Raw genomic sequence first — 25,658 nt, forward strand, 5'->3', positions numbered from 1 at the left:
TTAATGGACTTTGAAGCAGTCATGTGTGATACTGGATTAAATCTATCAAACATGCAGCAGCTACAAAACTGCCTGTGTGTCTCTGGTGGCTCGTGATGACTTGGTAAAGGAGAGGAAGTACAGTATTTCTACACTGCAATGAAAGCATCCTGATTGATGGCACGCATAGTTACACAACAAAAACAACTTCAAGTCTATTATGAACTGATGAAACATAGATGGATAATGCAGCTTCTTTACTTCACTTTACATTAAGTATAAAAAGTAAGTCTTATATAGGGCTGCCACTAAATCTGTATGGTATATTCTATTCATCCAACCATTTTCAACTGCTTATCCAGCAGGCTGAGCGAAGCACCCCAGACGTCCCTCTCCCCAGCAACGCTTTCCAGGTACTCCTGGGGTACCCCATGGTGTTCGCAGGCCAGATGAAATATGTAATCCCTCCAGCATGTTCTGGGTCTGCCCCGGGGCCTCCTACCAGTGGAACGTGCCCAGAACATCTCCAACAGGAGACTCCCAGGAGGCATCCTGATCAGATGCCTGTACCTCCTCAACTGACCTCTTTCGACACAAAGGAGCAGCTGCTCTACTCCGCGCTCCCTCCAGATGTCAGAGCTCCTTACCCTATCTCTAAGGCTGAGCTCAGCCACCCACAGAAGAAACTCATTTTGGCTGCTTGTATCCGGAATATCATTCTTTCGGTCACTACCCAGAGCTCATGACCACAGGTGAGGGCTGGGACATAGATGGAGCAGTAAACCAAAAGCTCTGCCTTCTGGCTCAGCTTTCTCTTCACCACAACAGTCCAGCAGAGCACCCGCATCACTGCAGATGCTGCACCAAACCGCTGATCCATCTCACACTTCATTCTACCCTCACTCATGAACAAGACCCTGAGATACTTGAACTCCCTTGCTTGAGGCAGCAACTCTCTCCCAACCTGGAGGGGGCAATCCACCGGTTTCCAATAGAGAACCATGGCCTCAGATTTGGAGGTGCTGACTCTCATCCCAACCGCTTCACACTCGGCTGCAAACCGCCCCAGTGTGTGCTGGAGGTCACGGTGTGATGAAACCAACAGAACCACATCATCTGCAAAAAACAGAGATGCAATTCTAAGGTTACCAAACCGGACCCCTTCCTCCCCCTGGCTCCTATCCATGAATATCACAAACAGACTCAGAGACAAGGGACAACCCTGGCGGAGGGTATGGTATGTTCTTGGACACCATCTTGAAACCATGCCATTTATTTAGCCCTGCGATAGTCTAGATCTGCCTAGGCTGTACCCCACCTCTCGCCCTAAGTCAGCCGGGATAGTCTCGAGCCCCAACTGGATAAGCGGTTACAGAAAATTAATGAATGAATGCCATTTATTTATTGCTATTTTTAAGATTATTGTATTTGTTCATATACATTTCAAACTGGGATCTGAGTTATTTCATTTTATTTTATTTTATTTTATTTTATTTTTACTTACTGATTTAATGGAATGGCGGTGCTGGCCCTTTAAGAGAGCTGTGGAACCATGAATGAAACGCAGCCATTCATAAAAAACACAAGGGACGGACGTCAGCGCAGTCTTGAAGATGATTGGCTGGCCCTTTGACTGACTCTGTCCTCCAGCCAATGGCAGGGCAGCACAAGGCTCGGCTGTGGATCCAGCCATCAGAGCTCTTCATTGAGAAAAATCCACAGCCGAGTTTTAATTCGAGGAGCTGCAGGGGATGTAGGGGAGGAAATCTGCGGTTATTTTTCAGACTGACAAGAAACTTCACTTCCCAGGTGAGTCCTGCATTGTTATTACATCACTTTTTACAAACAGAGTTCACGCGTGGGCTTGTTTTTGCCTTGTTTAGTTACATAAACCGCATCGTCGCGGTTTGTTGCTGGCTGTGAGGGAGCAGGTATGGGTTCGGAGGCGAACGCCATTTTCTAAAAATCAAAGGCAACATTGCGTCCATTTCCCCGCATCTGTCAGCCGTGCAGCGCGGTATATCCGTCTGCAGCAGCTGTCTGTACGGCCTGCTAGCATCGTGGATCTTAGCACAGAGGTGCTCTGTGACAAATTTCTCAATGGTGAGCTGGTGTGCCCCCCTCCTCCTCCTCCTTCCCTCTCCTCCTGCCAGGATCAAGTTTCACTTCATTGAGAAAAACAAGGAGGCGCTTTCTCCCGTGCATCACGCCAAACTCCATTCACAAATCTTTGATTTTTGTTTTTGTGCTGCTTACAGTCAACCTAACGGGTCGTAAACACCACGAGTAAGAGTCATATGACTTCATTTAGTGTTTGCGTCATTACAGCAGATCAACCAAATAATTACAATTTTTTTGTTGGTTATTTAGAGGATATTCTTCCAACAAAATCAGTAGTAGGGAGAGGGTGTTGTTTACTTACGGAAACCACTGCTTTCATCAAAGGAATGTGACTTCCGTGTGCTGTGATACCATCCAACAGTTATGAGATAAAGGTGAGACCTTTCATCTTATTCTGTAGCTTGAGTTTAGTCTGATTAACTTCTTGAAGATGGGCTTGGATTGTTTTTAAGCCTACAAAGACATAACAAAGTTGAAATCTTGCTGTACCAGATTCAAAAGACTAAACTAGTGTTTTTAAGATTATAACCCATCTCACTGTCACCTGTGTGAATGGGAAGCTAGTTACTGTCTGATGTTATAACAACACGTACAAATCTGAAACAAAGTTTGAAGTTACAGTATAATATCAGCTTTATAGCTTTACAGCTCCTTCTTTTCTTTCTTTGTCTTCCTCATCATCATCATCATCATCATCATGTGTTGACGCCTGAGCCAGCTCATTCACTCAAGCATAGGTGTAGAGCTCAGGGGGACACAAGGGACACATCCCCCTCAATTGAATGTAGCCAAGGACTTATATTTTGATGAATTTAAAGACATTTCCACTATAAACTGCTGCAGACAAATGTCTGCATAGAAATCCACCAAAATGAGGAAATGAAGTGTTTGACGCTCAAAATTTCCTGGGGGAGGACTCCAAACTCTCCATGTTTTTCATGTGTTACCCCCAGTGTTGAAACCAAACCTACTCCCTTACACTCACTAAAACTGTGAGTTGTGCTTGAAAGCTCAGAAAAAAGCTGGTACCTTCTGAGTTGAGATTATTTCGTCACACACAACAACGATTTTATTCTTAAACATCAGTTTTCTGTTTTATATTACTGACATATACTTCATCATCCCCCTCCAGTACAACCAGATTAAGTCCAGCTGTGTTCCGGATACTCCCTTAATTGTGGAACTGTTCCTTTAACAGGGTGTCAGCAGGTCCTTAACAACGCAAAGGTCCAGTGTGTAGGATTTAGGGGCATCTATTAGCAGAAATGAAATATAATATATATTTTTAGCTACATATAGAGCGGGTCCTCTTCCACCGTGTCTGCCATGTTGTTCCTACAGTAGCCCAGAACGGACAAACCAAACACTGGCTCTCAACAGAGCCATTCATGTTTTTGTGTTCTCATGTTTTTGTGTTGGCCACTGTAGTTCTCCTAAACCAGGGGTCGACAAAACATATTTGAGCCTCATAATAATTTTTCTAATCATCTCCTCACAGCCTTTTAAGTTGAATTCAGCCTATCAACATCGCCAATAGATCGTAATAGGCATTTATTAACATGTTTTAGCACAAGGTGGCTATTCTGCAGTGGGCTATTTTTGATTATTTGGTACTTTGACTTTGCAGCGTTGCTGAGGAAAGCAAACATATTTGTCCACACACTATTAAATTCTCTATTTTCCCCTGATACTTTTCCCTTTTTGGATTTGGAATCCACAGCTAGCCTAGCTAGGAAGACTCAAGACTACTGTAGACATGGCTAGTGATGTTTTTTCTTGGGGAAAAGGTGCCAGGCCAGCAATGTATGATGTGTAAGCTACTCATTTTTACAGAATTAAAGAATCACTTGGGCCCACAACAATAAATGAAAATGATAAAAATGAAAATAATGGTTATTCATTTCCACATAATTTTCTGCCAAAACTACAGGGAGCAACTGGAGAGGGGCTAAAGAGCTGTATGTGGTTGCCTACACCTGTCCTTGGCACACGGGAAAAGTTTCAGTTAATTGCAACCTGCGACCTCACCGCTAGATGCCACTAAATTCTACACACTCTGAAATTCAATTTTATAAACCTTAAGCTTTAAAAGTCATTGTTCTTAAGTTTGAATTTGTAAAGTCTTAATTGCCTGAAATATTCAATCTAATTTTGTTTATCGATCTTTCAATTTCTTTTTGGTCAAAATGAGTTATGGTCTGATGTATGAAACAAGTAGGTGTGTGTGTGATAAACCAGTATTAATGATAATTGTGATATTTAGAATTGAAAATAAGAATAAAAGCACCTTTACACTGCACTTACCTGCAGTGCTTGAAAAAGAAAGATACTTTGTCCAATAATCTTTAAGTCTTAAATTTGGTTTAAAATCATCCTGAAAAGGTCATAAAATCATTAAATTTAAGTATCTGATACCTGCAGACACCTTTTTTATTTATCTTCCAGTAAGACGATCTGTCACATCCATTTATTTCACTTATAAAATGCCTGTAGTATCATTTTGTTAACATTAAAACAAAGATTTACTCCGTGATTAGTGATACCAGTCTGATGAAGTACGCAGTAAAGTCTCCGCAGTGCAGCCACACGAGGAAAATAAGAGACATCACAGTTTATTAGATTATACAGCTGCTTTCTGTTTATCTCCTCAGAACTAGCATCACTTATGCAAACATGTTTAAAGGGACACGGCTCGTATTTATGATTTAACGTACAGGAGGTTGCATAACACTGTCACTGACAACAAGGCTTTTATAGCCACTGTAAACCCTGCTGTGATGTCATGGAGGTTAGAACAGCACAGAGATACATGGAAGAGGTGATAGTGATATGGATGGAGTGGTATTGGTGAAGATTAATATGATAGGTAGGCTAATGTGTTTTCTAATCTGTCCTTCCAGGGTGAAGACTCCTGCAACATGGACGGCTTTTATGACCAGCAGGTCCCTTTCACAGTCCCCGAGAAGGTGAGTTCATCATCCCCTGCAAGTTGCCGATCAACCACTGATTAGATTTTCAATTTGTGTTCACTGAAGTTTTTTAAACTTTTAGAAACATGATGCCGAGGGAGCAGAGAGATGTCTCAGCGAGCGGAAAAGGAAGTTCATGGACACAGAGCTGGCTCAGGACACAGAAGGTAGACTCATCATGTCCACATGTGAAAGTGTTTACTGGGCATCAGAGGGAGTGACATGTTTGTCTGTGAGAGGTTCGAAAAGTAACATGGTAGCTCTGTAAAAGTAATATTGACAACTAACTTTACTAGTATTTTAATACAGTTTCATAACTGTGTTGCAGAACTCTTTCAAGATCTGATCCAGCTTCAGGAAATCTGGATCGCAGAAGGTGAGACCTGCAAGCATCACAAAACTAAATTCTATCTGTCTAACTGTATCTGTGGGATTGAGTTGATGCACAGTATACAGAAATTCAGTGACGAGAGGAGTCCTTTAACATCCCGTTTTTATCCCTCTGACAGCTCAGGTTCCTGATGACGAGCAGTTTGTCCCAGATTTCCAGTCCAATAACTGTGAGTAGCTGCTTCTCCTCTAATATTTATAGAGAGCGCTCGGAGTGGTACGTCAGGGAGCGGATATTTTGTAGAATAACACACATGCTTTATTTATGTCTAGACATCTGAGTGACATCTGGAAATAGTCCTCAAGAAATGCACTATGTACACCTGTTTCAGTGAGTCTTACATAGAAACCTACGTGCTCGAGACTATGAATCACAGATGGTGCTGACAATAACAGGAATGGCAGCTTTATGTCAAGTACAGTCCCAGTAATACAGAAATATTCCATACTCCAAATAAATTGTGGCCAGTCCCTAAATTTGGAGAAGCAGACAGGAGTACTGCCATGAAAGGCAAACAATGTGCTGCTGTGGACAGGGGGCAACATTAAACATATTTTAGCCAACAAAAAAATCTGTCAATTTAAGTGTAGCTGTATGTAGATTATTTTCACTTTAATCATTTCACAGCTTCAATTTGTCAAAACCACCAGACTCCATTGACAAAAACACTCATTTAAGCTTGCTGAACACAGGAGCTCCTTGTCTCCCACTGCCTCAATCAGCTATGTTTGTTTGTGTTGTGGTGTGATTTTGGCATTTAAAAGAGTTAGTTCAGATTCACCAAAGCCACACAATAACACAAGCAAACTAACCAGTCAAGGAAGTGGCAAAGCAGAAGCTCCCTTTTTCATCAAACTAAAATTACTTTTTTGGCCAATGGAGTTTGGTGGTTTTGACAAGAGCATAGTTGGGGAACTTAAACTGTTAAAAGATTCCCTGTCAGATAGAGCTGACTGATGGAAAATTTAAGTGGTGAAAATATTCTAAATATAGCATAAACCTAGACTGGTATTGTTTTTTTGTTGTTTTTTTTTAGGCGGGACTTTTTTAAGGTGGCTAAAATGTGTTTTGCTGCTGACCCCATCCACTGCAGTGCATTGCTTAGCTTCCATGTTGGTACTCCTGTCTGCTTCTCCAAACTGGGGGCGTGACGACTGCCTTTTACTGTAGATAGTAATTGGCTATGGATAAGTACCTCATACAACCCCACTTCAAAAAACCTGAACTATCCCTTTAAGTATCACTCCTCATGCAGAACAGCCATTTTGAGAGCGATTTTCTGTTTTGTTGGATTAAGATTTCTCATTCATAAACAGTAATTGAGCATTAAGCAGTATTTTGATGCTGAACATCTGTTTTAATCACATAATTTGAAAGTACAAGTACCTCAAACTTTTACATTACTGAGGCTTTGTACAGTTTTTCCTACAGTCTGTGTGAATGAGTACAATCCATGTACTCTCCAGGGCCAGTGGTGTAAATATGTCTGTGTTTAATCTCTTCAAGTTGTCTGGTATTACAGTATATGACCCTCACACAGGCGGTGGTTCTCTGCCAATTAAATGATGGTAGTCAATGGTGCAGGAAATAGAGGGGGGGCTATAAAATGATTTCCAGACACTGTACCTGTACCTTAAAAAATGATGCCACAGATAAGACCTGGGGAAATGGTACATTTCGTGCTGCTGCCAAACACGTGCTGCATGAATTTATTGCTGTTTGATAGCTGCCTAAACTCAGTGACTCCGGGTGCTGACAATAAATGTGGTGGTGATTGCGTTGTGGATGGAAACAGCGCTTCAGAGTCCAGGAAGGCTGAGATCAGATAGGAGGATTTCTTTCTTCTGCTCAAACACAAATCTCACACGTAAGCTGCAGCACTGGAAACCGGAAATCATTGTTTAACCTTTTGTTTTACCGTCACATCTCTGAATGTAAGACACAGTAGATATTGTATATGATATATTGTGACAAAAATGCCCAGAGTGGTCAGATTGCAGCCTGTTTCACGGCTGCCGACTGCAGCGTTCTTGCTCAACACTGGACCTGTTTCAAAAAAGGATGTTCCCATTAGTCACCTAGACACAAAAACTCAGGAAAAAATATCAAAGTTTCCTTAATATCTAAATATATAATGTTTTAATACTATCTTAAAATTCAAATAAAAACATATGGATAAAGTCAGGAACAAAAGAACAAAATGATTATTATTCATGAGTGTGTTTGTGTTCATGTGTGTGTGTTTGCAGTGATGTTTCATGGACCACCTGTCAGCAAAGTGAAGAGAGAGCCCAGTCCGTCTAAAGACCTGTCTCCCTGCAGAACGCCTCACCCTGACATGTGCCTTTATAGTTACAGGTATGAAATCAATGTTTTACATCAGTGCATCTTATGATGAAATGTGATCTCCAGGAACTTGACATCTCCTCTTCTCTCCTCAGTGCCTGTGACAACAAGCCAGCTGGACTCAAAGATCTGACTCCAGCCTCCACACCAGCACAGTGTGGCTCCACCCACCCTGCTGGACTTCCACCTGTGCAGAGGCAGCTACAACCTTCTGCCCCGCAGCTGACCAGCAACTGCCCTCCAAGCCACGTTCCTGCCCTGAGCCCCTCCCACCACCACCACCACCTCCCACAGCTCAACCAAAGCCAGCAGTTTGCTCTGCCACGTCCCCCTGTCAGCTGCCCCAGTGCGTCTTTCAGCACAGAGCAAAGGTCAGACATGATTAAAACTTTTATATGATTTATGCTGGAAACAAAGTTCAAACCCTCAAACCTCCTCCTGCACTCCACTGCAGGTTTCAGCGGCAGCTGTCAGAGCCCTGCTTGTCTTTCCTCCCTCCGGAGAAAACAGTGAACTCACAGTACCAATCTGCAAGTCGTGATGGTCGACCGATGTATCAGCGCCACCTTTCAGAGCCTCTAGTTCCCCACGGCCCCCGAGTTTTCAAACAGGAGCTGGTGGATCCACGATATCCTGAGCCAGGGCCACCCACTCCAAGTCTGGCCCGGCCCCAGACTGCCTTCAACCATGTCACGATCAAACAAGAACCAAGAGACTTTGGCTTTGACTCAGGTGAGTGTGTCGTCTGCTACACCTACTTACAGTTGCTACATTTTGAGTGTACAAAAAGACATAATTAAATGGTGCATCATTTTAGTCGAGAGCATTTAGAGACCAGAAGGCTTGCTTTGTGTCTTCCAGGGGTTCAAACCTGCCAGTCGACGTTTGGGAAGTCTTCAGTCATGTACCAGAATAACAGCGTTGGTGAGTTTATGTGTTTGTCTTTGCTTTGATATAAGTATTTTCTCAGCAGAACAAATGTTAACTCTAATAATATTTAATTTTTTGCCCCACAGCGTTTGGTCATGACAGAGAGCCACATTTGTACTATGACGACACTTGTGTTGTACCAGAAAGACTTGAGGGTAAGACAGGATTTGAACTCTAATTACTGCTGCTGATATTTAGAATGAATTCTGACAATATTCATGCCCAAAATGAGTACGAGGTGTCCTCATTGTGTCCTATTTGACTCTGTCAACAGCCAAAGTGAAGCAGGAGGGTTTGCCGTACCAGCGCCGTGGCTCCTTGCAGCTCTGGCAGTTCCTGCTCACACTGCTGGAAAACCCGGCCAATGGACACCTGATAGTCTGGACGGGACGCAACATGGAGTTTAAACTAATTGACCCTGAAGAGGTCAGTCATCGCACAACCCCAGGGCTGTTTTAAAAGGCTTTTAAGGATGAAAATGAACCTAAAGTTGACTGGTTTGGTAAATGAAAAATTAAATTATCTTTGTGTTCAGGTGGCTCGGCTCTGGGGGCTTCAGAAGAATCGGCCGGCCATGAACTACGACAAGCTAAGCCGCTCACTGAGGTACTACTACGAGAAGGGCATCATGCAGAAGGTAAAGGCACGTTTCACCTCTCTCCTCCAGTGCTCTTAAAGCCCAGACACACCAAACCGACGAAGGCCTCAAGTCGCCTGTGCCTCTTCCAGAAAGTTGCATCTGAACTCACCACAAAGACTACAGCCGATGGCCAACTAGCATGTACATTCTGCTCCTGCGTGAGAGGAAATAACTCTCCATAACAGCAGGTGGCGGTAGTCTGTATTCGTCATTCAGAAAGGGAAACCAAAAGACCAACAGGGCGGATTCAAGACGCTCGTTAGCCAGTTAGCACATTAACAACACAATCAGATGTTGAAAGAACAAATGACTGTGTGTGTTTACTGTGTGCTAACGAACATAACACAAACAATTAAGAACCATTTCTGCTGAAGCGCTCAGTGGCCAAAAATAAAAAAGAATCCCACCTAATATAACAAGTTTGTTTTTATCTCAAGCCCTCTTGACTTCAGTCATTTGTTTACTTTCCTCACTTCGGTTTCTCCTCTCGTGTGCTGAGGCGAACTGCCAGTCAGAGTGATGTCATTCACCAATGGGCTCCACTGTCCCTGACACCCATTAACAGGCTGAATAGGCTAAAAAAAAAAGTCGACAAGGGCCGACAAGAGCCAATGGTGCAAGACAGACCACAAACACTAGGGCGACAGATGCTTACTGATTGCATTGACCGATGGCCGACCATCAGCTTGGTGTGTCAGGGTCTTTGTATGTGCTTACTGGATAAAATCTGAGTTCATGTAACCAAAATCACAAAACTATTGAAATTTGCATTGAATTAATCACTTTAAATTCTTAACAAACATTCTTAATTTCTCTCACCCCTGATTGGCCCATCCTTCAGGTGGCTGGGGAAAGGTACGTCTACAAGTTTGTGTGCAACCCAGAGGCGCTCTTCTCCATGGCTTTCCCAGACAACCAGAGGCCGAGTCTGAAGGCCGACCCGGACGCCATCCCTCCCCCCAGCGAGGAAGACGGCCTCCCCCTGCCCAGCTACGAGGAGGAGGGTCCATACCTGGCTGAAGGCGGGGAGCAGCGCGTCCAGGGACTGGCTTTCCCTGACAGCTACCCATACTAGACTCCACAGCCTGGCAGCTGGAGGCAACGGGAGGTATTTCACAGGTGGAGCCTGACTTACTGAGCAGTGTTTGAAATAATCACCACGTATACCCACATTATGTATGTATGTCACAGAAATTATGACTTTACGAAAGAAGTTTTTATTGAAATGAAACGTCTCTTTGGCAAATGTTTTGGTTTCAGCTTGAAGCTGAAAATCACAGATGCAAAAATGCAATCCTTTGTCTAAAACTATTGTAACTCTGATTTGGTTTAGTTGTTATAATGGGTTAGAGCCAAAAACAGAAACGTATGGAGATTTCAAGAATTAACTTGTAATATTTTTTCAAAAATTTGAAGAAATAGTGTAATATTTCAAGATGAAGTTGTGACATGAAACACGTCATAATATTATGGGGAGAAGTCAGTAATTTTATGCAAAAATGTTATAATGTGATTGTCATGAAATTTTGATTAAAAAGTCACAACCTTACAAGAAAATAGTCGTATAGTTAAAGTAATATTGAAGAATAAAGTTTTAAAAGTCTTTCAAATTAAGTTGTAATTTGAAAGACTAGCTAACAAACTATTACATTATTATTATTTTATTATTTTGTAAATTTACAATTAAACATTTTCTGATAAGAATTGCAACTGTATTCTCAAAATGTTACATTTTAAACTTTTGCTCATAACATTAGGACATTTTTCTCAGTATTTATATTCCCCCGTCACACTGACCCTACAGCCTGTTTGGTTGTAGTTCTGTAGCATGGTTGTCGCTGTAGTCCTTGCGTACGTGAACTCTGGGATCTGTATTTCAACCAAAAAGCATCTCAAAACCATGAGCGCTCCTTTATTAATTTACTTCTAATTTTATATTTTTGGGGGGTAAACCTTATACTGCTTGAAAGGGACACATGTGTATTTTCCAGATGTTGTAGTCCCCCTATAAACATGTATATTGAAATGTCTTTTGTGTACTTTTTCTTGTTTTCAAAGCTAATATTTTTGGCATTATATGGACTTGTAAGTTTTTCCTAAACTGTTTTTTGACAAAGGTACTGCTACTATTTTTGATTCTGTAATACTGCCACTATGATGCTAATAATAATAATAATTATAAGCATGGACTTTCTTACAAACGGCTTATTGTACTGAGATAGTTTTCTGCATTTTGTATAGTTGATTTGCTTCAATGTGTAGAAAAGGTGTATAATTATATATGAATATATTTTTGCTAAAGGCTGCGTTTGCTTGAAGTACTATGAGCTGCAGAGTTTAGCCTGCTAATGTATTGCATCAGTTTCAGCCTCTCCAAGGTGCATGACTTACACACTTTGAGTCCTGCAGATAGAAATTGTTGTGATGGTATATTTTGCTATATGATGATCACATGGTGGTTTGAGTGGAGGCTGGAGAGAGATACTGACACTGGTGTGACGTCTGCCTTCAGATACTGTATGTGTGCCTTCTGTTGATCTTTACTCATCCAATAAACTATTTTACTCTTTTCTTTCGCCTCATGGTGAGATCATTTAAAGGCTTTTCCAAGCTCTGTCTCCAGTGAAGGAGCAGCAACGCCCTCTGCTGTTTTTAAAGTGAAAAGATACAGCACCTGGTATTCCCAGGCGGTCTCCATCTAAGTACTATGTAAGTTCCCATGTAGAAGGGGTGGTGGGGCCTTTTGCATGCCCAGGGGCCCACTGTCTTATAATCCGCCCATGCCTTTAGACATATTATATAATATATATATATATATATATATATATATATATATATATATATATATATATATATAATATCAGGTAGTGTTAAAATTTTACATGTAGATGGTTTCAAAACAAGACAAAGCATTTTACTAAGATAAAGAAAAGTCCAATATATACACTGTCACCTCCCTGAGACTGTTACACTGTAAAATCTGATATTAAAGGATTTATTATCACTGATGCATCACTATGTTACCAGCATTTTTATGTTGTGGCTGAAACTACTTTTAATTCCATTGGTATATACTGATATACTGATGCTCCTGAGCAGGTAAATGTACACAGTTGTTCATAATGGACATCTTTAAAGGGCCAGTCTGTATAAATGCTGTTGCTTATAGCTGTACCTCTCTGAATACACCCCATCTCACAAATTTAACAGATCCAGGTCTGGTTTGAACTTGGGTGGGAATAGGTGCTGTAAGGGTTTCACTTCTCTTTACAAACAGCAGAGGACGCTGCTGCTTCGTCACTGGAGGAAAAAAGATGGCAGATAATTTATTCACCAATAAATAGAGATGAGTAGAAACAGAAAAAAATACTTACACAATTTAAAACAGCATAGTTCAGTCCATTAGGATTTTTATTTTCAGGTGTAAAGTTACTTCAGTATTTCCATTTTATGTGACTGTATACTTCTACCCACACCACATTTCAGAGGGAAATGTATAGTTGTCGTCGACTTCATTTAGACGTATCTGACAGCTGTAGTTACTAGTTAATTTATAGATTAAGATTTTAAACCCAGTGTATAAAATATGATGCATTTTTAGTTCTTTGTGCATGTGATCAAATAAAACAACAGAGAGAAAAAATATAATAACATAAGCAAAATATAATAACATAAGCAAAATATAAAGGTGGGATGATGGAAAAAATCCTTGAGGGCTTGTAAAAGGATACTGCTTTACGATTAAATCAAAGAAAGCTGTGTATGTTAACCACTACTTTAGAAACAAAATTATTTTTAATATATCTTTTAAAAAATCCAATCAAGTCATATTATTGATAATAAAGATAAGGAAAAAAAACGTAGTAGAGATAATAGAGAGATGGGGAAAAAAAGAAAGAATATAATTTCCAAACAGGTGATAGGCTACTAGGGATTTTAAAAAAAGACAGGGGAAGAAAAAGAAGGAAAAAAATCTAGAGGAAAAACTACTAGATAGATAAAAATAAAAAAAAATAATAATAAAAAGAATAAAAAAGAATACAACTTGCAAACTTCATTTAGGCCTATATGAAAAAGACACATAGACTAAACTACAGATTATTATTATTACTATTATTATTATTATCATCATCATCATCATCAGTAATAATAATAATAACAATAATAATAATAAGAAGAAGAAGAATGATTAAAAATAATTTTTAAAACATATGATTTCCAAACAAGTAATACCAGAGATTTAATAATATGGGAGGGAAAAAATAAAATATAATTTCTACTAAATACTAGTGATTAAAAAAAATATGAGTTCCAAGCATGTAATACTAGACATTAAAAACATCAAGGAAAAAATAAAATATAATTTCCAAACAAGAAATACTAGAGATAAAAAGGAAGAAGAAAAAAACAAGAAAAAGAAAACAAGGATTACAATTATTTACATTTATAATATACATGATATGTACACTGTATCATAACTCATTAACACAGTACTGTGCACCTCTCAGAAAACTTGCTCAAGATCTTGTTATTTATAATGGAGTATTTTTACTCAAATAAACAATCTGAATACTTTTTAAATGAATATTTTTTGATGAAGGCACCCATGTTTTTTGCAATGACACCACACAGTGGGCGACACCCAGACACCTCCTTCTTCCTGTGCTGATGGCTGAGCGCGGCTTACGACGAACTGACAACAACCTGAGCGGATACCTGGCGGTGATCTCGGCTCTTTACGAGGCTGCTTCAGAAAGACGTCTGCAGGACGAGATGTAAAGGGAGGTGAACTGGAGGGAAATGGAAGCACGTGTAGTTTGTTGTGAGTTATGAGGTCAGTCAGGGACACAAACAAACACACGGTCAGTTGCTAGCTAGCGTACAGCAGCTAAGCTAACAGCTAAGCTAACAGCTGTACAGATGATACATTAACTGTTTGGGGTAAATAAACAAACGACCCGGCGGTAAATTCACCTGAATGAAACGAGGCGAAAATTAGACATTACTGTGAGAATTAACAAAACGTTTTAAATCGATTTAATTACAGTTTTCCTGCTGCTGTTGTCAGAGTAAATCATCTGCACCTGTGGATGAACAGTTAGCTTCAGACTCTGAACCAGAGATATTGGATGAAGGGAGATACCCAACTGTAGGCTTATCCAATGTTAAGAAAACGGTTACTCCTCCTGTCTCCTAAGTGGGCGTGGTTAGCTCTCCCTCCAATCAGAGCCTGTTCTCCCTCACCTGCCTGTTTCTGTCATAGCCACACATTACCACCTGCTGGAAATACTGGCACTAAGCTCATGATAAGCTGGCAGATGTATCCTAGCAATATATCAGGTTACTCAGTGATTTAAAGATTTTTGGATACGCTAATTAACCCATTATGTGATCCTCATGTCTTCACTGTGAAACCCTGATGCCATCATTTTGAGATCCTGACATTTTTGGTTTGTTCTCATAATGGCATGATTATGAGTCAAATTAAGAGCCTTATTCCATTATGACATCATGATTAGTTCCTTATCCATTATGACATCATGAGGTCATTTTCAATTATGCCATCATAATTAGTTTAAACTTTCATTATGACATCATAATTAGTTCCTTTTTCCATTATGAGGTCATAATGAGGTCATTTTTTCCAATTTGACATCATAATTACTTCAGAATTCATTATGACGCCATAATTGAGACCCATAAGCCATTATGTGATCCTCATGTCATCACTGTGAGACCCTGATGCCATCATAATGAGATCCTGACTTTTTTGGTTTGTCCCCATAATGGCATGATTATGACGTCAGGTTGGTTTGAATGTGTTCAACATGGTTCAACTTGAAACTAATGCAACTCAAAATTCTAATGACTGATGACTACAACATATAAGCTGTTTAATCAGTGTGATTTAAGGAATTACTTTGTCTTCTTTGTTGTTTCCCACAGGAAAGACACAAGGTGTTGGTGGAGGAGCAGCAGACTGGAAAGAGAAGAGGACTTCAAGATGAGGAGAGGTGGACTGGAAAAACACAACCATTTCTACACAGCTGCAAACTGCAACAGTCAAATGACATGATTTTTAAATTTGAATGATTGTGTGTCTCTTTTTTTTTGCGTCTCTGTGCTTCAGAAAATACTTAAGTAGCAGGTGGAGAACCACAGGGACGCAGGCAGAAGCAGCTCAGTCGCCTCTGGGACAAAGTAGAAGACAAGCAGAGGATGTCGGACGAACTCAGAGTAAGCAGAATATTCTCCTGATCCTTTTTTTAAAGATATTTATGTGGCATTTCAGCTTTTTTGAGTGATAGTTGATGGTGGTATGTGTCAAAACCACTTGACTACTTGGACATACATGTTTTAATTTTGATTTTATTTTCTTATTTGTCACCTTTGTTACCAAATGAATGGACTGATAGACAGTGAAGGTCCCATTTAATCATTGTGAGTCATTTTGTGACTTAAAGTACCTCAGATGTGATAAATCTAAGTCGCTTTTAACTCCTTGTCACCATCATACCAGGCTCACTGTGATTACATGATCTGATTGTCAAAGTGTGACTCTGTATACATCTGTGTTTTGATCTATCTTGCATGAAAACTGATGCAAAAAGTCTGTCTAAAAATGGCAAACCAGGATCTATTTTTGGAGCAGGAGAGACTTTATATATTTTAGAAATGTTGGTGTAAATGTGCCTGTTTTCTGTCCAGACTGCTCAATGAACAAAGGGACTAAAAGGGCCTGAGAGTGACGAGTTGGAGCACATGGAACAAACATTTGGTAACTATCAAATCAACTAGTAGTTGTTGTAGCACTAGTTTTTGTAGTTGTAGAATTAGTAGTAGTTGGAGTCATTGTAGTTGTAGAAGTAATTGTTGTAGCAGTAGAAGTTGTTATATTAGTTGTAGAAATATTAGTTGATATGATAGTAGATATTAAAGTTCTAGTGGAAATTATGAAAAAGTATAATATGCCATAAAAATGTGAAAATAAATGTCATAGTGTAGTATAAGTCATAATATAGTTTGTCATAAAAATTGTAAAAATTAGTATGCTATAAAAATACTGTGAGCAATAGATTAATAAATGTCAAAGATTAACAAAAAAAGTCATAATATAGTATGTCAGTAAAAGTGTACAAATAAGTCATAGTATGTCATACAAAAATAAAATAAAAAGTAATTGAAAAGTGGAAATAGTATAATATGCTATAAAAATGTTATAAGAAATAAATGTCAAGTCAAAAAGTCATAATATGGTATGTAAAAAAATCATAAAAAACAACATAATATAGTATGTCATAAAAAAAAGTTTATAAAAAAGTCATAGTATACTATGTCATAGTATAGTATGTAAAAATCATAAAAAGTCAGAGTTAAGTATGTCATAGAAAAGTAAAAAAAAACATAGTATAGTATGTCATAAAAATGTGATAAGAAATAAATGTTGTGGTATAGTATGTAAAAGAAAATCATTTTAAAAAAGTCATAGTAAAGCATGTTATAGAAAAGTTATGAAAAAAGCCATAGTATAGTATGCCAAAATAAATCATAATAGCATAAAAAGTCCAAAAAAATAGTACATTAAATTAGTCATAGTAAATTAAAAAAAAAAAAATCATCAAACGTCACAGGATAGTATATCACAAAAAGGGGAAAAAAGTCATAGTATAATATGCCATAAAAAAAGTAAAAAATTAAAAATGATTGTATGGTATGTCTTTAAAAAAAATCATGGTATAGTATGTCAAAAAAAAAGTGACAGATTAGAAAAACTAAAAAAAAATAGTATTTCATAAATTAAAAAAAAGATAAATCTTAAAGTAATAGTATGTAATTAAAAAATATAGTTTTAAAAATGATAGTATATCATAATGAAATTTAATTTTTGTCATAGTCTAGTACCTCATAAGAAAATGGCATGCATAATAGCTGTTATAAGTCATAGTTTTATTAGTTGTAGTTTGTAGACATGTATGTGAAGCAAATTCTTATACTGTCCCTCCTTTTCCTCTCCAGACCGAAGCTCAAGAAGACCCAGCATCAGAAGTCGCTGTCTTCTTCCACTGTTCTGTGTGTGTCCTGTACTCATGTTTGAAACGCTTTTTCATTAATTAAAAAAACCTCACTGTTCCATAATCCCTTGTTTTTATCTTGTCGAAACACCGGGAGGAGACTCATGTCTCAACTCCCTTTTCCACCTCCACAGTGGAGCTCTGGACACAGTGCCCTCACAACAGTGAGAACCGAACCCGGCTCTGGTGCCTTCCAAACCGGGAACTGACAGACCACGCCACCATGCCACGCACACTTGGAACTGTTCTCTTCGTGTATTTGTCTTCTTCATTTTGGGAATGATGTCTCAAAATTCACTGCACCAAATGAGTATTGAACTCTTGGTTTGCAGACCAGCCTTTTATCACCATGAGCTGTCTGATCTGACACTCTAGCTGTTTCATAGAACTTATGGTTTCTTCACTTTGGGTGTAGGACTTCAAAACTTCCACTGCACCATGTAAGAATTGAACCCACAGCCTCCAGTCTGCAGACCAGTGACTTATCACACTGAGCTATCTGATCTGACACTTCACATGTGTTTCTTTGAACTTTTGACTTCTTCACTTTGGGTGTTACAACTTCAAAGTTCACTAATAAGAGTTGAACCCTTGATCTTCATTCTTAGGAACATCCTTGTATCAGCCTGAGCTATCTTTACCAACATATCATTATTGTGTCTTGGCATACTTGTCTCCTTCTCTTTGGGTGTGTGACCTCAAAAGTCATTGCAATACAAGGCTTGAACTCTCAACCACAAGTTAACAAAGGAGTTGTCTTTCACCCTGAGCTATTTGTCCAGAGATGTTCTGCTATTGTTTCATAGAGCCTTTGGATCTTCATGTTGTGTGTTGGACTTCAAAACTCATTGACTTGCTTAAGGCTTGAGCTCATGTCCTCAAGATATCTGACTAGAGATCAAACACGATTGGCTACAGGGCCATGGGCACTGAAAGCATCATTTGAAGAACCTTTCAGTCTTTCCTCTGCATGTTGAATGTCAACAAACTTCCACACAGATCCCCTGAGACATTCAGTCAGAGACAAGTCACTGCTGCTTCTTAGCATATTTGACTCTCTCCTTTTACAGCTTGTTCTCCAGACAGCTTTTAGGAGCAGCTTCATAAAGAGCCAGGCTATGTAAAATATCTAAAATTTTGACTGAAATAAAGGTCCACTCAAGTTGTAGACGTGTCTTCGGATCAGTTCGCCAACCCAAGCTTCGCCTCGGCAAGCTTACCAACACTCATTGCCAAAATAGGGTCCTATCATCAAAAAGCTATCATCTATCACTTATTCATCCTGATAGTGGTACATCTGACTGGGTTGTGCGCTTCAGTTGTTGGTTGGTTGGTTTACAAAGGGAACGTGCAAACAAAAATGTGGACTGACCAGTGCGAATTGCAAACTTGAGTGAGAATCATATTTTAAGTTTTCTTCAGTAGTAAAATAATCCAGTGATAGATGTGTGCGTACACCGCACGCACAAACTGCTAGTAAATAATTTGGCGTACTTTTAATGGTGCAAATTTGCCAAAATGTGAACAAATATAGGCAAAAAAAGCGAGCTCAAACTGTCGCCCACTGCTAAATCAGTGATTCTAAAGCAACTGAGTACTTCCTGTTGACAAGTGTCAACAATAACAGGTAGTACATGCTTAAAAATGTAAATAAATTATATCTGTATACAAACTTAAATATATTTATAATAATTAGGAAAATTTAAAAAGTAGCTGCTTGACACTACTCAAGTTTAGAGTTCGGTAACTGATTTTATAGTGGTGCACCCAAGTCCCCCAATTTTTTTATTTCCTTGTTACTGACAAGGAAAGTATAATTTATATTTTTCTTGGTTAATGATTTGAAACTCAAGAGAATACAAACATCAATAAAATACAGCACACGCCAACATTCATTGCAGTGAAAAAAAAAAAAAAAATTGCCGTAGCCAACTTTAGAACGACTCTTTTATTTTGAAAAAGAAATGTTTTAAGTCACTTGTTGCTTTGCCTTAAACACAATCACCTCCAATTTCATGTATTTTTCTTTATTCCTTTTTATAAATTAGAATGGTATATTATGCATGCAATACCGCATTAGCCGCTTAGGTTTTCATCTTCCACAGAAAAGAAAAAGATAAAACACAAAAATCCCTTAGAAGTCCAGATGAAGCTGCTTGGAAAAGGGTGGTTGGAGAAGCCACAGCATGAAGCGATGTACACAGTTTGCGGTTGCATAGTACAGTACATGAAGTTCCTCATTTTAAAACAGCATGCCGTTTTGTATTGCACATTACTGAAACTTTGTATACTGGACCTTGCTGTCGTTCCAAGTGTCCCACATGGGTCGCCGTCGTCGTCGTTGTCTCATTTCAGCACATGTATACAGCAAATAGCATCTCTCAAAGACATTATGTACATTTATTTGTTATAAAAATAATCGCCAGCAAATATTCATCTATTACTTTTCTACTGGAATAAATATTTGTTCTTTTTCTTGTTATTTTTTTTTTTTTTTACCTCTTTTGTTTTACACTTCACCAAATAAAATCCTCCCCGTAAATTCTGTATTTTGTGGACACCTTGAGATTTAATCTGTGAGAAGTAAAATAAGTCTTTCATTTTGAGACAAAAGTTTGGCCATAGGTAGAGGTGATAAAGGAAAAGAAACCAGGATGGACAGTTTGTTTTTGAGGTCTGTGAGTGAGCGTGGCGTTATTTTTGCTCCGATCAGATTCCACAACTCAGCGGGGGCGAACATCTCTCATCATTTTGGGGCGTTCACAAAGAGGGATGGGTGGGACGCTGGTCTGGAAATCCCTTCTGATTGTCTCAAGCAGCCCAGCTCAACATTGGTTGGTTTGATTTTGGATGGAAAATGGCTCCCTTTTCAATCAACCAATGGGATTGATGCTATGGGGCGGGATGAGACAGAGAAGTGTGCGTGTAAACTTTGAAACTCTCATTTGCAGTCTTGTTTCAGTCCGTTAACAAACAGTGTACAACAAGGGGATTGTGGGCAAAGAAATTTATATATATAATAATCTGTGCCCTTGTACCGGATTCACATTACGGGAACAGTTGTTCAAAAAACACTGTCGTTTTTGCTTTTTCTTTTGTGCTATACAAGTTTTTCCCCTTTCATCCAGATCTATACAAAGTGACCTATTAAGAGAAAGTACCTTACACCTATTTGGCATTTAAACCAGTAAACTAAGAGCTGCTTTGCTCCACAGGAAAACATCTTGATGTGAGAGTATAAAAAGGAGGAGTCCATCAACGCTTTTTCGGAAGTTGCTCCAATTAGGTCTCACAAATTAGCTCCCTTGAAACTGTATCAGGCTGTAAAATTCTTGGGGTCAGTCAAATGTCTCTTAAATAGGACAGAATTTACGTCTTATTTCTGAGGATTCAAATCTGAACTATTTAGACAGCACTCTATAGATCTCAAGACAAAAAATATGTATTATAGCTCGTATTTTGAGGGAATGGATCCTCCTTCTGAGCGTTTTCTAAGGCACCAAGCTAATCTGGTGCTGCAGCGGTCACGACTGTACATCACATTTGTCAGGAGGGTTTCGGTGTTACAGAGTGGCGTCAAAGAAAACTCTCCTGACAAATATGCTTTGTTATATGGTACAATTCTGATATCAGAGAGCAAATGAGGACAATAATTACATGTTTCACTGTGATTTCTTTTCCGATACAAACACATTTTTCCTGGCAGTGTGTTTTTGGGAAGTCTGTCTCGGCTGAGGCTAGAACATGAAGGTTTGGTCTTGGTTTTGTCAGGTTTGGTCCTCCTTGGAAGATAAAAGAATATTATTAGTATTTTTTGTGGAATTAGACTGAAGATGAGCTTGTTCATCATTATATATACCTTCTTCTTCTCATCAAACAAAGACACACTGCCAGGAGCACACATGAATCAGTGACACACACCTTTTAACAATCTACAGAAACCATGAGCATCCACAGAAAGCCCCATGACCAACTGTTCAGAAAACAACTTATGTTCTTGTGGCTTCATATATTTTTGTCCCGCTACAATAAAAATTGAAGCATCTCATCATTTCAAGATAGCAAATGTTGCGTACTCTCTCCCGGTGTCTTTTCTCTCTCTATGAAATATGGAAGACCTTTGTCCTGTGTAATAAGACAAAAAGCAAGTGCTCTATTCAATTTAAAGTTCTATTTAGCCGAATGTTATATTAATTCAAGCCTGAAAACGGGCTTCAAAGTAGCTCTCTAGAACTGTTTGTTATCTGGAGATGAGATAATCAAGTCGTTATCACAGAATAAGATATATACAGTGAATTATGGGAATGATAACAAGCCTTAAAACATTATTAAAGCAGCTTCCTGCTTCCATACAAAGTGGGTAAGGTAAACTTTTCCTCATAATAAACCTTTTAGCGAGGGCTGTAAGACAATTGTTTCTATCTTCTAACATAATTGTGAATAATTATTATCATCATGGCGACTCCTCTTTGAGTCATGCAATCTGCTCAAACTCTAAACTTTCAAAATAACACAAACCAACACTTTTCTGTTTAGCTGTTTCAGTGTACTGAGTAACAAACTGCAGGGATCCAGAAATCATTTATCTGTAATTTGGGCCATCTTTTCTTTTCTTTTTTTTGTCTTTTTGGAGAGATGCGCCCTATACTTCTACAAACATCAACTTGATTACAGTAGGGTTCTATTTTACGTTTGGAGGGAACATGCTCTGCAGTCAGGACAACATGCCAGCTACACAGAGAATGAACATGATGCAACCGATCCTGCCATGTCTCATTTTTAATGCTTTAATCCCCCAAAAACCACAGGAAGGAACTTCAACGGCTGTGGTCCAATGGCATGACTTCACCACCATCTGTACTTTTGTTTTAACGCTGTACAACTTTGAGTTCGATGCTTATAAATGCAAAACAACCTGTAGTTTCAGCAGCAGATGCTTTGTTAGGTCTATCAAACACAAAAAAACTGATCCCGGTCCTATTCTTCACGCTGGCAGGGCCAAAAACTGCTCAAAAGGCTCTCACAGCATTGGTTTATGCTCATCTCAACAACATCAAACGGCATCTCAAGTAGTATTTTGCTATTGTATTTCACTATACTATCTCACAGTCACTGCTATTGCCTTCTCTAACTCTCTAAGTGCTAGCTGTTAACAACAGAAGCAGTATTGCCTTCTCCTAGAGTGTAACTGAGATCTGATCCCAGCACCATCAGTCTGCTCTGCTCATGACGGTGAGGGTCAAATGAAATCCTAAAGCTATGCTACAGAAAAGCTGGCCTTGCTCAAATCGACTTTCAAATAGCAAAATAGTTTAGGAATGTGAAGCACCAGTTTTCAAAACTAGCAGCCAGATATCATCTGCACACCCCCACACAAACCCACCGCCTGACGCCACCTAACCACACAATCAGGTGATTTAGAAAATTGGACCTCCGTATCTACACCTCATTAGAGGAGAATCCAGAATGCTAGGTACAAAATATCGATGAAGTGGAGTGCGGAGGTCGATCATCTATCAGCATGCAATAAGCTAAATGGTGAGAGGATTTATACATGGCCCAGTGTTTGGGTCAGCAGCCTTCAGCAGTCTGTGTGCAGTGGACTCCCCTCCGGCCTGGTGCGATGTCCCAGGCACTTAGAAGCCCGTACACCATCACATCTGGCCACTATCCGTAATTAGCTTGCTGACACAGGCAACAAGCTCGATCTGCGCTGCATGTCTGCTGAGCTTTGTGTTAGTACAATCCCAAAAGGTCCCAGGAACAGAAATTAAAGGAATTCATTTTTAGTTAATGTTGGCATCCTGAACCTCTCGGCTACTCGCGCTGTTGATTGACGGGGGTTACCCTGGCAGCTTGATTAAAAACAAACACCTGATTTTGTTGGACTTTTAAAGAGAAAAATAGCCAGGCAGACAAAACAAATTAACACAGACTGAAACAAAAAGGTACAATTTGGGACCGCCTTGGCTCTGTTGCAGCGTTTATTTTGGAATCTGGGCCATTTGAGCCCTGGTGGTGACAGGAGTGGGCTCAGAGCCGGTGCCGGGAGTCATGGCTGTAGCTGCCCGGTGAGCTGCGATTGCGATGTGGCTTGTATGCATCCTGATAGGGGTCCTGGTAGTCCTGGTAGGGGTCCTGCTGCTGTGAGCCAGAAGACATGCGGTTGCGTCCCTTGTGCGCCCGCTCGTTGTGGTAGTTTTCATCTGATGTCATCAGGTTGCGTCGTTCGTTCGGGGTGGAGTGGTCTCCCGTGTGGTTGCTCTGTCGCATTCTTTGGCTCTGCTGATCAGATGAACAGACCAAGGACACAGGTGAGGCTGGAGACAACACGACTCATCAAAGAAAGCATCGTCAACGCACAGTAAAATCATTCTTTCCCACTAATTCAGGCAAAGCAAATTCATTTCATTTGCCCAGATGAAATTATACAAACTGTCATCACCTACGAAGGACCAATGGCTGACAATTCGTGGGAGAAATCTTTCCAATGGAGAAACTGACACACATACTGAGACTACAAGAAGCACAACCAGGAAGAAAATGGGAAAATGGCAAAAAAGCAAAAAGTAAAATTCATAAAATTACCATGAAATTGAAAATATCCAAAGCAGTCAGTGTTCCTTACATTTGAGGATATACCTAACAGCAAAGCCAGAACATGTTTTGCATAGGAAACTCAGCACAGATAAACAACAAATGAAAACAATACCCTAAACATCCCCTAGGGGGCCATGGGCTGACTGAATGTGTACCTGCAGTCCAGAGATGCTGGTGGGGTAGGGGGTGAGGGTGGTGGGACCCAGGTTGCGTCCCAGCAGGGGGTTCAGGGGCGTTGCCATCGAGGTATGGGTTGCTTTCCAGTAGGCCTCGAGGTATTCGGCGAGATGCTCACAGGCATCCTCCAGCTGGTTCTCGTCCAGGATGATGTCAAACATTTCCTGTTAGCGGCAGATGGTCAGAGGGAGGAAGGCAGGGATGGAGCTACTGATGGAAATGAGATGAAACGTGAATGATCTCCACACTGACACTGAAATATGTGAGGTCCTGTTGTCTCACTGTGGAAAGACTGTTGTTGCATAATAGCAGTATTGTACATGTTTACATAGTGGAAACATATAATGTGAAGATTTTGGAGCTGATTGGTTGGACTAAATACCAGAAACCTGCTGTGATTGGTTGAAACAACTTCATTTTTAAACATATAAAAAATAGTTAAAGTAGGAGAACAACAAGTACACAAACACAGTATATAATGGACACTTACCGGAGGACACTGGGCCAATTTGTCAGCTGCCACAAGCTGCACATTCAGGTGTTTGCTCTGGGACTTCCCTCTGGACTTGACTAGCCTCTGCAGAACCTGGACGACAGGGTGGGACAGCACATGATGCTCCAGTTACACTGAACCAAAAGGATCGAAGCACTGGGTACACTCGTTTCAGGTCACCCGGTACTCTCCTCATCACACCATGAGTGCACAAATGAAGGGATTCTAGTTCATCATGTGCAACGAGAAACATTTTTTCAGAGTGACACATAAAACAACTGAGGACTGTACTGTGTGTGCAGAGATTTAATGATGCTATGTTTGTTAGCATAAATATAGAGGCAGAAAAAAGGAACGTTTTACACGTCTATTATGTTTTATTATCTTTATCTTTTATGGACTGTAGGTTGGAAATAAAGTGAACTGATTGATTACCCATTTAATCATTTACTGCCTACTTTAGTGCATTTGGGCCCAAAACTGAAATGTTTAATGTGATTTGACTACTTTTAATACTTCTTAAATCCTGTCCTTAATCTGTAGACTGGTCAGTCGTCCTGGTCAGCTGTCGTAAAAAGAGCATTCTGCATGCTAGGAGAGGTGTGGTGTTAAACAAGTGTGAGAGTCACCTGACCAGGTTGTGACTGCAATAAAGTGCACCGTTTCAATCAAACTTTAAAGACACATCTTTACTGATCTGTGGGAGTATTTGGGACATTCTCTGTCTGCTCTGGTCACTGCTGTAGTCACAGTGTAGAGGGAAGAAGTGCAGGAGATGTACTCTTCCATGCAAAGGTGCCATGGTGCAGTCTAAATTAAAAAGCCTTGCATGTTAGTCAGTGGCTTTAAAGAACAGTATTTCATGCTGGTTTTGTTGGCAACATTGTGCTCGTGCTGAGCTGCTACACCAGTGAAGAATAAATATCAGCCTATGAAGACC

The 25,658-nt window shown here is 39.7% G+C and overlaps 2 protein-coding genes and 1 long non-coding RNA gene across 10 annotated transcripts in view; 2 read left to right on the plus strand and 1 right to left on the minus strand.

Moving 5' to 3' along the window:
- Window positions 1–1,617: 1,617 nt before the first annotated feature.
- LOC117254653 (ETS translocation variant 5-like) lies at window positions 1,618–10,859 on the plus strand. Its single transcript, XM_033623025.2, has 13 exons — window positions 1,618–1,788; window positions 5,001–5,066; window positions 5,152–5,236; window positions 5,398–5,445; window positions 5,579–5,629; window positions 7,710–7,818; window positions 7,902–8,177; window positions 8,261–8,538; window positions 8,668–8,730; window positions 8,823–8,891; window positions 9,011–9,162; window positions 9,272–9,373; window positions 10,218–10,859. The coding sequence occupies exons 1-13, from the start codon at window positions 1,633–1,635 to the stop codon at window positions 10,449–10,451; spliced, it is 1,689 nt and encodes a 562-aa protein (XP_033478916.1). The 5' UTR covers window positions 1,618–1,632; the 3' UTR covers window positions 10,452–10,859.
- Window positions 10,860–14,023: 3,164 nt separating this feature from the next.
- LOC117254581 (uncharacterized) lies at window positions 14,024–17,512 on the plus strand. Of its 2 annotated transcripts, none has more exons than XR_004501488.2 (5): window positions 14,024–14,210; window positions 15,323–15,390; window positions 15,507–15,613; window positions 16,085–16,154; window positions 17,393–17,512. It is a non-coding gene; the product is annotated as an uncharacterized LOC117254581 (long non-coding RNA). The 2 variants fall into 2 exon arrangements; XR_004501489.2 differs by having other exon boundaries at window positions 14,024–14,198.
- A 4,539-nt stretch (window positions 17,513–22,051) lies between these two features.
- LOC117255209 (voltage-dependent L-type calcium channel subunit beta-4-like) overlaps window positions 22,052–25,658 on the minus strand; it is a 28,031-nt gene continuing 24,424 nt past the window's right edge. For 3 of the 7 annotated variants that reach the window (XM_033623868.2, XM_033623870.2, XM_033623871.2), the window contains 3 exons: window positions 24,716–24,811; window positions 24,204–24,389; window positions 22,052–23,733 (listed from right to left, as the gene is read on the minus strand). In XM_033623868.2, the coding sequence (XP_033479759.1) occupies window positions 23,482–23,733; window positions 24,204–24,389; window positions 24,716–24,811 (534 nt within the window). In that variant the 3' untranslated portion in view covers window positions 22,052–23,481. Of the gene's footprint in view, window positions 23,734–24,203; window positions 24,436–24,715; window positions 24,812–25,658 lie in introns of those variants that run through there. The other 4 variants (XM_033623869.2, XM_033623872.2, XM_078165974.1 and 1 more) reach the window with 3 other exon arrangements.

The sequence above is a fragment of the Epinephelus lanceolatus genome, chromosome 24 (assembly GCF_041903045.1).
Source record: "Epinephelus lanceolatus isolate andai-2023 chromosome 24, ASM4190304v1, whole genome shotgun sequence".
Taxonomy (NCBI): domain Eukaryota; kingdom Metazoa; phylum Chordata; class Actinopteri; order Perciformes; family Serranidae; genus Epinephelus; species Epinephelus lanceolatus.